At 37.6% G+C, this 17,204-nt stretch overlaps 1 protein-coding gene across 1 annotated transcript; it reads left to right on the top strand.

The window, feature by feature from the left end:
* The first annotated feature begins 464 nt into the window (after positions 1 to 464).
* On the top strand, positions 465 to 15,726 carry LOC121980126. The gene is made up of 3 exons (XM_042532090.1): positions 465 to 591; positions 10,876 to 15,587; positions 15,679 to 15,726. The coding sequence occupies exons 1-3, from the start codon at positions 465 to 467 to the stop codon at positions 15,724 to 15,726; spliced, it is 4,887 nt and encodes a 1,628-aa protein (XP_042388024.1).
* Positions 15,727 to 17,204: the final 1,478 nt, after the last annotated feature.

A 17,204-nucleotide genomic window follows, 5' to 3' on the forward strand; every position in this document is an offset into this window, starting at 1 on the left:
ATCACTTTGCAAGGCAACTGTTCGATGAGATGACCAAACGAAACGTGGATTCCTAGACTACTCTGATATCTGCCTATGGAAGATGTTGCCAGCTGGGCAATGGGCATGTCCCAGAAATTGTTCGACAAAATGGCGTCTAGGAATGCTGTATCATGGAGTGCGATGACCACTACTTATGCCCAAGGAGATTGTCCGTCTCAGGCATTAGCTATGTTTGAAAGGCTGAGGAGACTAGATGTGATGCCAAATTGTGCCACAATAGTGAGCTTCCTCTCTGCTCACAGATGGGAGCTCTTGAGCAAGGTAGATTAATTCATAGTTACATAGCGGAAAAAAAAAAGATGAATGTGGACTCAATAATTGGAACCACACTCATAGACATGTTTGTCAAATGTGGTTGCATGAATAGTGCAGTTGAAGTTTTTGACGCATTAGTGCCGAAGGATGTATTCTGATGGGCAACGATGATCGGATGGCTTGCAATGAATGAGTATGTTGCCAAGGTCTTGGAACTATTTGACCAGATGGAGATGGAGGTCGTAAAACCTAATGAAGTTACATTTGTTGTTGTTCTATGTGCTTGGAGTCACGGTGGGTTAGTGGAGCAAGCGATGTACTTGTTCAATTCCATGAGGGTGGTCCACATACTCAAACATTGCAAAAAAAATAAAAAATTCTCTTAGCCCTCGTTAAAAATGATCTCTGGATCCGCCCCTAGGCGTCGTCATCAAGTCAAACTGTGAGCTTCGTCACCGGGTCGCCATCTCCTTAGATTTTGGACAGGATCATCATCCATCGCTGGAACTTTGGTTGTTGACCAGAATGGTACTAAATCGGTTTCCTGCCATGTTGACACTCCGCACACTTTGATATTTTTCAACTTGTAAGATCAACTAATTAGTTTTAATTATATAAAACCCCTTCTTAGTCGGCACTCCGCACGCTTCACATACCTTTTCTTGATGCACCTTTTTTTTTGGTAGTATTGGGCTCTAATAGTAGTTATCCAATTGGCATGATATGAATTTTTATAAACTATCACACTAAAAATAAATCAGATGTCAGATTTGGTGTTTGTAAGATAACATAGTTTTCCTGGTACCACTAGTATTCTGGATTTCACATGGATTTTTATCTTGCTATTTGATGTTAGGTTCCATGAAAGTATCTATTGATTTAATTCCTAGCATGTTAGATTTTTCAAGCATATCAAGGATATACTTCCGTTTTGAAATATAGTTTTACCAACCTCTATACCGACTATCGAGGAACTATCTGAGACGACCCATGTTTTTTTTTGTCTCGATGTATGGATGCAAATAATCTTACAAACGAGTAATTTTGGTGAAGCCATCACCTATAATAATGTCATCCACATAAACAACAAGAAGATGTGCCTTCTTGAATGAACGATGATGAGACATAAATAATAAGAAAGATATGCCTTCTTCAATGATGGATGATGAGGAAGACCATGATCTGTAATGTTGAATTGACAAAGAGCTCAGATACACTTATTAAACCATTCTCTAGGAGATTTTCCATATGCGGAATTTTTTAGCTTACTTAGGCTCCGTTTGGTTTGTAGGATAGGATTAATGGTGTTAGGAATTATTGGTGTGATAGAGAGTGTTTGGTAGGTGGGATATGATTAATAGTATAGGGATTAATGGTGTGATAAATAATCATTCGCTCTCCCAAGGGATTATTTATCACACCATTAATCCTTATTCCACCTATATCATTAATCCTATCCCACCAACCAAACGGAGCCTTAAGAGGTTAATCTTAGACTTTCCCTAATAGATCACCATAGAGGAATCTATCTTTTATGTCAAATTGATGAAGATGTTTATCGGATAGTATCTCGAGTTTGAGATAAAATGTTATGACATTATTAATATTTTATAATACATTGAGCAACAATTGTTTTTTAAATATATTTTTTCACTTAACAATAAATATTTTTATGTAGTTTATCTTCTTTTGTTATAAAAACATATACAAATTTTGGAATATAGTTGTTCTTCAAATTGTTATGGGCATAAGTTTGACAACACATGAAGTTTACTTATGTATGATCAATGATGATTATGGTATGCCATTAATTTATCTACTTTCTCTTTAATTTTCACATGCATGTTTTTTATACTTTTTATTAACTGTTCTCACTTTATATTTAATACATATAAACATTGAGAAAAATATTTGTTATGAAAATAATTTGGTCATTTTCATCTTGCAATAATAACTATTTCAATATCGTCTAATTTATTTTATTTCCCATTCCTTGATAAAGATTTGTACCATGTCAAACATCCACAATAGATCAAGTCTTGATATGCCATTAATTTAGAAATCTTTAGTGAATCTAAAATTTGAGGGAAACTCATAGGTACTTCACAACAATCATATTGCTAACTAAAAGATATATTTTCTTATGTCAAGTACAAAGTTGGGAGGGTAGTCCTAATCAGTGAAGTTAGTGTTAGAATTGCAATACATCATATATGAACTAAAGGATGTATGTACAACAAGATTGGGCTTCTATCAATCTCTAAAGTTCAATAAAAAATCGAAAACAATAGCACATGAATGACTGACCTGAATCCATCGCTAATGTTAATGATTCTTACTTGTCGTCGGAGTTCCTGCTATTGCGGAAAAGTCTTCTACAGGAGTGGGCGATGACAATCCTTGGCTCTCTCTCGATAAGGAAGAGAAGAGGTTGAAGAAACTCTAGAACCTTCCCTAATTCATAAGTCTCATCCTTTATATACCAAGTCCATCCTATAGGGACTATCCTTCTTAAAGCTCATCCATCATTAACAACCCATCAATGTTAATGAACCGGATTTTGGATCTACACATTGAATCCACATCCATTTAATCCAAACCCTCTTTATATGCATGAAACATTAAATCACTTAATTAGGTTTAGTTATTTTAATGACAATTAGTTGTGTGTGTGTTAATCAAGGCTAAACCCACCTTATGGAGATTAAGTTCACTCATGTGGACTCAATTGGATTTAGTCCATCCATGTGGACTTAATCCTACAATCTCTCACTTGGGCTATCCTTGATTCCTTATACACCACACAACCTCTTAGTTAAGCTCAACATGTCAAACTTTATGATTTAAATACCCATTTAAATAATTTTGTTCATTAAATCAATTAGTACATGACTAAAAAAGTTATAGCTACTATAACTTTTAAAGGACTAAAAAAGTCATAGCTACTAAACTGTAACAAGACCCAACAGTAATCACAGTACTAATATTATTAACGACATAGATCAAATGTGGATGTGTAGTAGAAGAATGACACAAAATGTGATTTACAAGTGTCCATTCTCAATAAGTCCTCTTTATGACCCAAATCGAATCCAAATCATATTTACCAAAATCTTATGCTAAACTGCAGTGGTAAATTATGATTCGACTTTATGACTCCAAATGAACATCATATTTACAACAACCAAATGCAAAACCGCAATAGTAAATATGCACATGTGTTAAAGAAAGTTAATATCATGCATATATAGAAAAACTGAAGTGTATATACAATGAGCCAAAATATATGTTCATGAACATAGAACATTATACAAAATACAGATTCCGACATAATGGACACTTCATCAAAAGGAAGAACCCCATATTCAACATATGCTGATGAAACACCTTGGGTGATAAGCCCTTGGTGAATGGATTCGCTAACATGGAATCTGTCGTTATATGCTCTATCATTATTTGACCATTCTGAACTTTTTTTAATCGCTAAAAATTTTATGTCGATGTGTTTAGATTTCGACGAACTGCGGTTGTTCTTGGAATATAATTCTGTAGTTTTGTTATCACAGTTGATCCTCAATGGCCTATTAATGTCTCCAATGATCTGTAACCCAGTGATAAAGTTCCGCATCCATATCCCGTGGTTGGAAGCTTTATAGCAGGCTATGAACATTGCCTCAATGGTGGAAGTGACTATTAGTGTCTGTTTGATGCTTTTCCTGATATAATCTCTTCCGCTAACATGAAGATATAACCTGAGGTGGACCTCCTGCTATCCAATCATCCAGCAAAATCGGAGTCTGAATATCCAATGATCTCCAGATGGCCTGATCTCCGATATGTGAGCATGTAGTCCTTCGTTCTTTGCAAATACCACATAATCCCCTTTGCGGCTTTCCAATGCATTGGTCCAGGGTTACTCAAATATCTACCCAACATCCCCACAATGTACTCCATATCACGCGTACATGCTGTTGGATCGCTGGGCCGGCTAGAAGGGGGGTTGAATAGTCTGCAAAAATAAAAGCACAACCCTTCTCGAACTTTCAACAGAACACTTGTGTAAAATCGAAAAGCAATAAATTAAAATAGAAAAGAAAGAGGCACAAGATGTATACTTAGTTACAACTGGGGAGGTTGTTAATCCAAGGAAGATGTCACACTAGAATATCTCCTTCAGGCGGAGAAGCCTCTTACAGCAATGAAAGCACAAAGAAATAGAAGTTAAACTACAACAGGAAACGCACAAGTGTTGGAATTACAATTTCCGAGTTGTTGAAAAGTTTCTGGACCAAGGTTGTATTTATAGCCTTGGTCGGAGCGCCCCGAAGGGGTTTCGAGCTCCCTGGGGGATAAAACTTTATCCCTCAACGTTCAGATTGCGATTGACGCGATCTGGTAAAAAAGTCAACTCCGGGCGCCCGGAAGGGTTCTGGGCGCCTGGTGGGGTCCGGGCGCCCTAGACAGTTCCGGGCGCCCTAGATTGTTCCGAGCGTCCCGGACAGTTTCGGGCGCCCCGGTTGGGAAAGTCAACCTTGTTGACTTTTTTTAGCCAGGGTCTTCTGCTCCGACTCCGTTCGCCTCATACTGAGTATTCCGCTCGTTTGGGTGATCTCTGTCATCCGAATTAGGGCTCACTTGAACCCAACTTCTGGTCTTTTCGAGCAGGCTTTCGCTCCGGCTTCTAGTCCCTCGGAATCGTCGCGTGCTTCCTTCTCGTCCGCCAGCGTACTCATCCGCAGTCTTCGTCCCTCGGTCGCACCCCATGCCGACCTTCTAGCTAGCTGCGTCTCTTGCTCCTCGAGCAGTCTTCCGCTCCGGCTTCTCGTCCCTCGGAACCACCGCACGCTTCCTTCTCGTCGGCCGGTGTACTCTTCCGCAGTGCCTCGTCCCTCGGACGCACCGCGTGCCGTTCTTCTCGCTAGCTGCGTCTTCAGCTCGACTACTTGTGCTCCTAAGCTCCTGCACACTTAGACAAAGGTTAAAAATACACAGGACCTAACTTAACTTGTTGATCACACCAAAACAATCTTGGGGTTCTAACACATACCTAAGCATACATCAAATTCCTTATTGCTGATGCATAGGGGAATTATTGCATTTCCTTGATCTCAAGTTCATGATGTGGATATTGTTGCAAGCTAAGTCTATCACCCTTTGACACTGGAGTGTCACCGGGTGCACAATTCTGCATGCCATACCGAATGACTACTTTTTCTATATAGACCTTTTGTGATAGTCCAAGTGTGTATCTTGAACGATTACGAACAATCTATATGCCTAAGATAAAAGATGTTTCACCAAGGTCCTTCATTTCAAATTCATTGAATAAAAATGATTTGGTTTCAGTGCTTGCAAGCCATATATCATCCACGTAAAAAACAAGTATAATGAATTTGCTCTCACTGAACTTGATATACAAACATTGATCAATTGGATTTTTCTTGAAATCATATGAAGAAATTACCTGATCAAACTTCCAGTATCATTGATGAGATGACTGTTTTAAACCATAAATGGATTTAACTTACATAGTAGGTGCTTTGAGTCATCCGACTCAAAGTTCTCCGGTTGCATCATGTATATAGTTTTTTCAATGTTTCCATTGAGAAATGCAGTCTTAACGTCCATTTGGTGTAACTTTAGGTCATAATGAGTTATAAGTATTATGATTACCCTAAGGGAGTCTTTCATTGAAACCGGCGAAAAAGTCTCTTTGTAATCAATGCCCTCCTTTTGAGTGAATCCCTTGGCAACTAGGCGTGCCTTATACTTTTCAATATTACCATGTGAATCTCGTTTGGTTTTAAATATCTATTTACAGCCAACGGGTTTCACACATTCAGACAATTCTACGAGTTCTCAAACACCGTTGTCCGCCATGGATTTCATCTCCTCCTTCATGGCATTGATCCATTTTTTCGGATGAGAGTATTGTTTGACTTCTTGGAATGATGTGGGATCATCTTCTAACCCAATATCAAATTCAGGCTTTTAAAGATATACATAATCACGGGACATCGTGGATCTCCTCTCTCTAATGGATCTTCTTGGTGGCACTTGAATTTGAGGTGGTTGGGAGTCATTCTCAACCATAAGAGGGAATACCTCTATTTGAGATGATGTACCTTCCAAATGAATTGGAGGTGACATGAGAATATCATGACCAACTACCCCTTCCGGTTGTACAATTTCAACTATATGTGGAATGATAACAATTTCACTGTCAGCATTAATAGTTATCATATTAGGATCACTAATGTTCTCCTCAATGAATTTGACATTACTTGTCTCGAAAAAGGATCTACTCAAGGAGTTATAAAACTTGAAACCTCTTAAATTTTCAGAGTATCCTACAAAATGACAACTAACGATTCTTGAGTCCAATTTCCTTTCGTTAGACCTATAGGGCTTAGCTTCAGCTGGATAACCCCAGACATGTAGATGCCTAAGACTAGGAGCTCTACCTGTCCACAACTCGTATGGGGTTTTCGTTACCACCTTACTAGGAACTCTGCTAAGTAGGTAAATTGCAGTTTTAAGTGCCTCACCCCACAAGGACTCCGATAGAGAAGAAAATGCAATCATACTTCTCACCATGTCCTTAAGGGTTCGGTTTCGCTGCTTTGCTATATCATTCTGCTGAGGTGTCTCAGGTATGGTGTATTGTGCCACGATACCGCACTCAGTAAGGTAATTCGCAAATGGTCCAGGACGTTGTTCAGATCTACTATAGTATTCATTACCACAGTTTGATCTTTTGAAGGTTTTGAACATGTCCAAGGATTGCGACTTCTCATGAATAAGGTACAAATATTCGTATCGAGAATAGTTATCTATAAAACTTATAAAATATGCTTGATCATTCCAAGAAGCCTTAGGGAATGGTCCACATATATCGGTATGTATAAGTTCTAAAACTTCATTACTCTGCCTTGAATCCTTATTACTTTTGTTAATTGTTTTTTCATACATTCAATGTATATTCCAAAATCTGACATATCAAGAAAATTGAGAATTTCTAATGACATTAACCTTTCTAGACATTGTTTAGAGATATGCCCTAAACGCCTATGCCACAACATAGATGAATTCTCATTTGTCACACCACGCTTTACATCTATACTATGCATCACAAGATTATCCGTATGAGTTTCAGTGTCCAATCTATATAGTTTGTCAATTAAGGAATCGGTATCACACAAGATAGAATTTTGAAAAATACTAAATTTTCCATTTCCAAATGAACAAGTGTATCCGAATTTGTCCAAACATGAAATAGAAATTAAGTTCAGTTTAAAAGACGTCATTACAAACGTATTTTCCAAATTCAAAAGTACATTGTTCTCCAAACAAACTCTGAAGACACCTATTGCCTCTACTTTTGCCTTCTTGCCCTTTCCGGTATAGATGAATCTTTCGACATCAATTGACATTCGGCTCGTGAGACAATCCTATATAGTTACACTTATGTGAGTAGTTGCACCAGTATCTATCCACCAAGTGTTATTAGGTACAGTAGCTAGATTGACTTCTGAACTAACAAGGTTGAGAAGTATACCTTTCTTGGCACGCTAGTTTGCGTATCTAGGGCAATTCTTTTTTAGATGACCTTTCTTTTAACAAAAGAAACAAGTTGGGTCCTGATCTTGTTACTTTTGTACCTTATGCCCTGAAGTCCCAGTCACTGTAAGTTGTTTACCTTTACTCTTACTAGTACCCTTCTTTTTCTTGTTCGAATATTGAGATTAGGATGTATAGTGAGCACTTTGAGATGTGTCAAACTCTTAATCTCTTTTCTTCCTGTATACACTGAGCTATGAGCTCATTTAGTATCCATTTCTCCTTTTGAGTATTATAGCTAATTTTAAAAGGAGTGAACTATGTAGGTAGAGAGATTAAGATAAGGGTCACAAAGATACTTTCAGACATGTCTAACTTTAGTGTCTTAAGCCTTATAACCAAGTTGGACATCTCCATGATGTACTATCTAATGTTACCCTTCCCTATGTATCGCATGGACACTAACTTTGTGAGATGTGTAGTAGTCGTGACCTTTTCATTTAAGATGAATTGGTCTGCTAATTCCTTAAGGAAGGTTTTAGCATCCTCCTTCTCAGCTATCGAACCTCTTAGTGATTCCAGAATTGACATTCTCATGATCATTATACTCGTGCGATTAGATCGCTCCTACTTGTCAAAGGTCACTTTTTGATCCATAGTGGAATCCTCAGTCAAAGATGCAGGGCGATCATGCCTAAATGCAAAGTCTAGTTCTGTGCAACCCAATAGAATTGTAATATGCTCTTTCCATTGTCCAAAGTTTGTGCCAATAAGCACGGATGTTGTTCAAATTAGTAGACATTGAGAGTACTACATAAACAAAAGCAAAGAACATAACTCAATTAAATAAACAAGGCATGTATCTTTATAGTCGTGCAATAATGAAATGCAACAAGCGAAACATGCAACTATATGGGCATTAATAGAGATATCTAGTGCAACATTACATTAAGTTTTTGGACTAAATTGTAACTTGCTATTGGTACTTTCTAAATATCTCATGATTACCTTCATTTGCCACATAACTCGCCTTCCTTTGGGCTGACGCATTATGCGCATGATACTTTATTCATGAGCTTCCTTATGTAGCTTATGTTTCCTAGCATCACTCACAATGTTTTTAATCGGCCACATAGTGTCCCTTCCTTTGGGCCGACATACCATGTGCATGATCAAGAAGTTTAACTTGATTTGTGAGCTTCCTTAAACATACATCCGGCATAAAAAATGATTTTCCTTTGGGCCAATCATCCCTAGCATGGACATACATCCCTCTACACTAATACTCTTAGCCTCCCCAATAGTTCTTGCTTTGACGATAGTATAAGTTTGACTAAGTAGCAAGAGCGAAGAAGAATTCAGGAAGAAATTGCTAAACCTCAGTTAAAGTCTGTTATCAATCGATCAAGAATGGATGTGAATTAATTGATCAATCGATAGAACATGCATGATTCGATCCACTGATCGTTGGGGGCGAGCGAATCGCCTTTTGCCACATGATTCGATCCACTGATCGATCCAGAAGGCTTTTGTTCGCTCGTTCATCCACTCCAATCGATCAACTGATGAATTGACTAATGTCAATCGATTAGCCAATCGAAATCAATTGGTGAACATTAATCGATTAGTCGGTTGATTCAGAAGCTCTCTGCAAACTGCTTATGATTTCCAATCTATTGACTGATCGATTGGTGACCCCAATCGATCAACTGATCGATCCAAAAGCTCTTTGTTCACTTCCTCATGAACTTCAATCGATTAACTGATCGATTGGTGACCCCAATCGATTTGTCGATCGATCCAGAAGCTTTCCTTTGGATTCTTGTCGCTAACGGCAATCCGAATCGATTGATTCCTCATGCTGATCGATTAGTGAACACGAATCGATTAGCTGATTGATTTCGAACCCCTCTGTTCGTGAACTTGAACATTCCAACCGATCAAACTTGCATCAATAGATTGGTTAGCACCAATCGATCGATTCGAGAAGTCTCTCTTCGCAGATTCGTGACTCTCAATCGATTGGGAACCTTTCCAATCCCAATCGATTGATATCAGAAAACACCCATTTCTGAACTCGATTTTCTTCCCTAAAATCACATCGCCAATCTCGTTCTTTGCAGATAATGCAAAAAAACTCGATTAATAGGTTAAATCCTAATCTATCCATACTACATTCAATGAATATATAGCAATTTCGCTCATCCATATGGAATCAAATGCAAAAATTGATGTATATGTGTCAAAACGTTGAAAAATAATCCTTACGCCTTAAAAACTGATAATAAGCCAAACCTAAGTTCTGATACAAATTGTTGGAATTGCAATATATCATATATGAATTAAAGGATGTATCTACAACAAGATCGGACTTCTATCAATCTCTAAAGCTCAATAAAAAACCGAAACAATAGCACATGAATGACTGACTTGAATCCATCGTTAATGCTAATACTTCTTACTTGTCGCCGGAGTTCCTGCTATTGCAGAAAAATCTTCTACAGGAGTGGGTGACAACAATCCTTAGCTTTCTCTTGATGAGGAAGAGAAGAGGTTGAAGAGACTCTAGAACCTTGCCCTAATTTATGAGTCTCATCCTTTATATACCAAGCCCATCCTATAGGGATTATCCTCCTTAAAGTCCATACATCATTAACATCCCATCAATTTTAATAAACCGGGGTTTGGATCTACACATTGAATCCACATCCATTTAATTCAAACCCTCTTTATATGTATGAAGCATTAGATCACTTAATTGGATTTAGTTACTTTAATAATAATTAGTTGTGTGTGTGTTAATCAAGGCTAAACCCACCTTATGGAGATTAAGTTCATCCGTGTGGACTCAACTGAATCCTACCGTTAGATCATAATATTCATGGTTGAACTAGATGAGCATCTAGAATACGATTTCACATTAACTTTATAAGCATATTTATTTCATTTTCCACTATACTTGCTAAATGATTAGTGTTTAGAGTTCAACTATGATAGTATTTATTTATCAATTTGCAGGCATAGGATTCAAAAGTGTCTTTTTGATATCCAGTAAGCCCTATATCTTCAGCAATGGGTACCAAATATGCTTTGATGAGGAACCATCACCTGATTGCAACCTAGGCTACATTGTGCCTGAGTGGGTTGATGACAATCCGAGCCTTTCTGACATAAAAAATTTGTATGGTTCTTCAAAAAGCCTGCCTACAACTGTTCTAATCTTTCCTTTAAAGATTGAAAAAGAGTCAGTTGTGAAGGAACAACTATCAAATTTACAACCCGAGGTCCTACTTTTTCTTTCAAAAATTAGGCAACTATCTGTGAGGGGAGATAGCGATGACTCTAAGTGTAATACTGGCTGCAAGATCTCTATATCTGGTGAAGACAATTGTCAAATGAGAAGGAACATGAATGCCATATCATACACTCTACATCTTACTGCTCAAGAGGGCGACAAGGGTGATGAGGAACGATGCTGTTATTACATGTGGAAGCAAAGGTTCTTTGTAAAACGGGAATGCATTTCAAAGAAGAGGATGGAAGTTGAAAAATGGGTGATTACTCTGGCTTTTCCCTTTGGAAGGCGGCTGAATCGTGGGATGAGAATGTCTGGTGTATATTCCTTTCTTCCTACTGACATGGAGACTGGTTACCCATTTATAATCCAGGCTGATTTCCTTCTTGTTTCTCCAAGGGAGTCGATACAACTAAATAGCCCATGGAATGAAGGAATTCTTAGCTGTGTACCTTCTGCATTTACGAATGCTTTCACTACACTAATTAAAGGAGCACATGAGGCACCCTCATTTTCCTTACCCTTCTTGTTCAATTTCATTCCAGTGGGGGAATCTCATATCAAGTTGCTAGATTCTGTGAGACAATCCATCAAAGAAAAGCTTATTGCTGAGCGTATAATACCATGTGAATTAAAGAATTCACAAAAGAGGTTTTGTAAGCCCAGTGAAATTAAGAGGCTTGCTCCTGCATTTTGGTGTGTTCTAATTAAAGCACAGAAGTCTGGGGTTGATATACTTAACCTGCATTCACATGGAAGTCATATTGTGAATGCCTACTTGGATAATGATGACTATAACAATGTACTAGGATTTCTGGGAGTGGACTACGTTGATTTAGCTTGGTATTCATCATTCATTCAGGGTTCCAATCTTCCAAAGGGAATGCCTGATGATATTTATGTAGAGCTTCTAGACTTTATTGCTCAGAAATGGAACTCTTGCTTTAAGGACATACCTCTGTTAAGGTTTATTGATGCCACTGGCGGCATATCTTTGTTAAGTGTATCACAAGCAACAAATGGTTATAAGAAGCTATGTATTGCTGACGGTGATGAGATCATCACATGGCTTATCAACTGGAACAGGGAGTTTATATCTGCCTCAAACCTATACTTTATGCCGCAGACCATGCAATTGTCTTTAAGAACGTCAAAATTAGGAGTAATGGATTGGCTCAAGAATTCTGTGAAGCTGCAGAGTTTAAGTCTTTATGACTATGGGTCAATTGTGATCAAGTCACTAACTAGTAGCAAGCATGTCATAGCCTTCACTCATTTTCTATATCATTCTCATAAGTGTAATTATGCTTGGGAATGGTGCATAGACATATTGGTCTCTGGCTTGCCAATAGTAGATGAGTATGGAAAAGTGATACTCAAAATGACAAAAGTCCTTGTGCCGGCCAGCATGGGCAAATGGATAACGTTAATGGGTTCAAATCCTTGGAGGGCTGAAAAATATTTTGTACTGAGCAGGGAGTATTTGGCCACTGCCAATTTTGCAGGAAATGTTACATGTGAAGGACAGATTTTGAAGTTCCTACAACAACATGGAAAGGCCTCTGATGTTCCACAAGTTTATCCTCCAAATGCAGCTTTCAAAACTGTTTACTCTCCTTTGACAAAAGACAATGCATTCTTGTTACTTGAATGGATTAGAAATATAAGATCTCGTGGAACTAATTGTAAGCTGCAGAACTTTTTTAGCAGCATCAAAACTGGAAGCTGGTTGAAGACATCAATTGGTTACAAGCCACCTTCTGAGTCATTCTTGCCGAGCTCAGGTTGGGGAAGACTACTTCAGGTAGCATCAAAACTTGTTGATATACCATTAATCCAGAAAGATTTTTATGGTGAAAAGATAACAGAGTACACTGAAGAACTTAAAGAGATTGGAGTCAGATTTGATTTTACAGACGCATCACAATTTATTGGTAGCCATCTCAGGACTATGACAGCTGACTCCACCTTAACCAGAGAAAATGTCTTTTCGCTGCTCAATTTGGTCAGATATTTGGGAGAGATAAGCTTGTCCCCTGACTATCTAATTCAGAGCACCAAAACTGCAAGATGGCTAAAAACATCTGTTGGTTTCAGATTAGCATCAGAATCCATATTGTTGCTTGATTCAGAATGGACACTTGCATCGCATGTCTGTAATCTCCCCTTCATTGACACTTCTTTCTATGGTGAGCAGATTGCTGATTACAAGATCGAGCTGCAATTATTTGGTGTTTTAGGTGAATTCAACAAAAATTATCAGATTGTGGTTGATAACTTCGAAATGCCTTCAAGCTCGGTATCTGCTGATGCTGCCATTTTTCTACTTGATTGCATACGAAATGCTTACATTCCTGATGATTTATTCGGAAAGTTATCACAGACTAAATGGTTGAAGACCCATCTTGGCTATGAAAATCCAGGTGAATCTTTTCTGGCTGTCTTAGAATGGGAATGCCTTCTTCAGGTTGTCAGCGGCATTCCGGTAATAGATGAGGCAATGTATGGCGGTAGAATCAGGTCATATCAGGAAGAGCTAATGAAAGTTGGAGTAGCAGTAACCATAGATGACTTCTCAAAAGCTATTGCTTTTCGATTGAATCGTCTTTTAGAGGGAAGATTTATCACAAACAAAAATGTTCTTGCATTGCTATCATGTTATAGGCAGTTTGTAAAAAAGAAAATTACATTGACGCATGATCTTTTCCTTTTCTCCGTTGAGAAGGAATGGTTGCATACTAATCTTGGATTCAGATCTCCAAAAGCTTCAATCCTATTCAGTCCAGAGTGGCAACTTATCTCAGCTATATCAAATCTTCCACTTATTGACGGTAATTCTGAATTCTATGGTTACTCCAATGAGATCTATGATTTCAAAAATGAGCTCCAGGCCTTTGGTGTTATAGTTGAATTCAAAGAGGGAGCTAAATTTGTCATAGATGGTATTGACCTTCCCAGAGATCCTTCTGTCATTAACCCAAATTGCATTAAATCCTTGCTAAAGTGCATTTGCTATCTTAAGAAGGCAGAGTCTCTTCCAAAAGAGTTTAAGAAAAAGATGAAAAGTAGATGGATAAAAACAGCCCTTGGCTACAGATCTCCAGAAGAGAGCATTCTCTTTGATCCCAAGTGGAGTTTGCAAAGGAAAGACGGTCCCTTTATTGATGACATCTTCTATGGATCTGAGCTCGCATCTTATAAAAATGAGCTTAAAGAAATTGGTGTATCTGTCGATGCCACTCAAGCATGCCTTTTACTAGCCCTTCATATTAAGTGCCACTCTGATATTACTACAATCTCGAGAGTGTACCTGTTCTTGAATGAACATAAATGGGAGGCTAATGATAAAGATGCAAAGTGGATTTGGATCCCAAGTGGTGGCGGAGAATGGGTGAGCTCCAACAACTGCATACTAAATGATACACTTGACCTGTTTGGTTCCCAACTCTTCATTTTGGATAAATACTATGACACAGAGCTTTATGATTTCTTTTCAAGAGTTTTTTGGGTTTCGGTTGATCCATGGGTCGATGACTACTGCAAGCTCTGGTCCTCATGGGAAGTTTCAGTGCACCACCTTACTGTGCAGCAATGCTCTGCTTTCTGGGTGTTCATTGCGGATAACTGGAATTGCTACACACAGAAACATCTGCTGGAAAGCATATCAAAATTACCAGTGCAAAGTAATGATGGGGTCATTCTTTCCAAAAAACAAGATGTATTCATTCCTGATGATCTCTTTCTGAAGGAACTGTTTGACATGGTTTCTGAAACAATCTTTGTATGGTATCCTCCAGTTACCTCTCCTACACTTTCTAGAGCAAATATGAACAAGATCTATAGCAGCATTGGTGTTCAATCAATTTCTGAGGCAGTAGAAAAGGATGAGTCGTTCAAGACCACCGGTGCTAGTGTTAGGAAAGTCAATCAGAAATCTCTGATATTGAACAATGGATTGCTGAGAATTGTGCTTGCTTTTCTTTCTGATACTTCTCTTGGTATAATTGCCAATGAAAGGCATCGTCTTGTCAAATATTTGCTTGATTTAGAAATCTTAGAAATTGATGCTCCTATTACAGTTAGCTACAAGCTAACACTATCATCTGGAATAATTTTAGATTCAAAAGCTACTAGATTGTTCCATTGGGAGAAGGATAAGGCGAAGTTATTCTTACAAAGAGATAAGGGTGGAACGAAGCGAAAGAGAGATGGTGGAATGAAGCGAAAGAGGTACAACATTGACTATGCAACAAATTTTGCAGATGTGATAGCAAAGGGCTTATGTTCTGAAATGCCAGACCAGATTGCTCCACTTGCTGAGCTCATTAGGCTTGGTTGCTTGTTGGACTTTGAGGAGGATACAGTGAACTACTTAATGAAGACCAAAAATCTCCAGTTGTTTCCTGAAGACGAAGAGTTTCTATCATCTACAAAGGTTCAATTTACTATCTACTAATACATTCTTGTTTTGAGCTAGTAAAGTCCTCTCATGTGTTTCAAACTATACTCACTCTTACGTACTGCAGAATGTGGGAAAGATTGAAGCTGGAAAAACTGCTACAGTCCGCTACTAATTAATGCTCAACTGCGCTGCTATTTGGAATCCTTATGTAGGCTTTTGCTTTCCAACATGCTTTTGGTGATGAAAGTTTCTCGAGTCCTTCAGTACTTTGTAGTATATAATTTTGTCTGAGATAGTTCAGTAATTTTCAAGCTTTGTTAAATATTTATGCTCATCATCACTACTACTGAAAGTTCTTAATGTTTATTATGCTTATCATCGCTATTTTGCGATCTTCTACTTGGTGAAAACTTTGCTTGGATTTTGTTTATCTAATTTGCTTCCTTGAATCAATCTTTATTTAGGATGTTATGTTGGATTAGTACCTAGTTTGGATTTTGTTCATATGCAAGAATGTACAATTCTCCATTATTACTTGGGATTGTAAACATTTTTGCAAGAATGAACTATTGGGTTGTTTCTTATATAAGCATTCCCAAAGTTTTGAGCCAGTTAGGGTTGCACTATGAAATCCTATATTTCCTCTAGTTTTGTGCTAACTATGCTCAGTATTTTCAAGTATTTGGATAAGATTGAAGGCTCAACTCGAGCACCTTTGTATTCTCTTTTACTCTATTTTTCTCATTACTTTATTGTTTAGGGGAGTGGATGATTGTAAAACAGCTTAGATTTTGTTTCTATTTTACAATCAATTGAGTGTTAGGCTCTAATGGAATCATTAGGGATGATTCATCAACTATATCATAAATTGTGGATTAGGAGCTCTCTAAACCATGATAATCGATTTTGTTAATGTTGTTTTGTTTGTGTTTTCATATATATTTTTGTTGAATACTCTTGACACTAACAACATACACAATCATATTCACAAATAACTATTTCACTATTAATGTAAGCCCTCTAGGTCCATCAAAATTCCTTGATGCACATAAAGGTCTGAGATAGAAGGAATTTTTAAGTATGGGGTGCATCATGGACTTTTTGCCAAAAATCATTAATAGCATATAAAAGTGTCACATGTAGAAAATTTAGGTATGAAAGACAGAGGGAAATGTTAGGAGTATAAAGGTGAGCTTTTGGACTCGATCAAAACTCTCTGAGACAATCAATAACTATATGCTTGGCATAAAATTCTCTAATTAAAAAAAAAATAAGCATGGAGAATCTGTGAGGAAAATGCACTTAGTTTTGGCAAAATGTCATTAATGAGCACGCAAGCCTTAAATCTAGGGAAATTATGCATGTGAAGACTAAGGGGAACACTAAGAATGCACAAGTCACCTTTTGGACTGAATGAGTCCTCCAAATCCATCAAACATTTTTCAAGGAAACTGAGCATGGAAGAACTGAGCGGAATGTGATGAATGTAAACATGACCTACTCGATCTTATTACTTCATCCGTTAAGGAAAAACTATAAAACTAAAGAGTAGATACTCATACATATATAATTTTATTACATAAGCAAACCACTATAATACACAAGTTATCAAAATAAGGTTTTTAAAAGATAATAAGCTATAATATATAA

This window comes from Zingiber officinale, chromosome 5A (genome assembly GCF_018446385.1).
Source record: "Zingiber officinale cultivar Zhangliang chromosome 5A, Zo_v1.1, whole genome shotgun sequence".
In the NCBI taxonomy this organism is placed as follows: Eukaryota; Viridiplantae; Streptophyta; class Magnoliopsida; order Zingiberales; family Zingiberaceae; genus Zingiber; species Zingiber officinale.

Coding starts and splice junctions, on each gene's coding strand:
- LOC121980126 (XM_042532090.1), top strand. CDS start 465: ATGATCGGATGGCTTGCAATGAATGAGTATGTTGCCAAGGTCTTGGAA. Junction 592..10,875: donor TCTATGTGCTTGGAGTCACG/GTGGGTTAGTGG, acceptor ATCAATTTGCAG/GCATAGGATTCAAAAGTGTC. Junction 15,588..15,678: donor AGTTTCTATCATCTACAAAG/GTTCAATTTACT, acceptor TACGTACTGCAG/AATGTGGGAAAGATTGAAGC.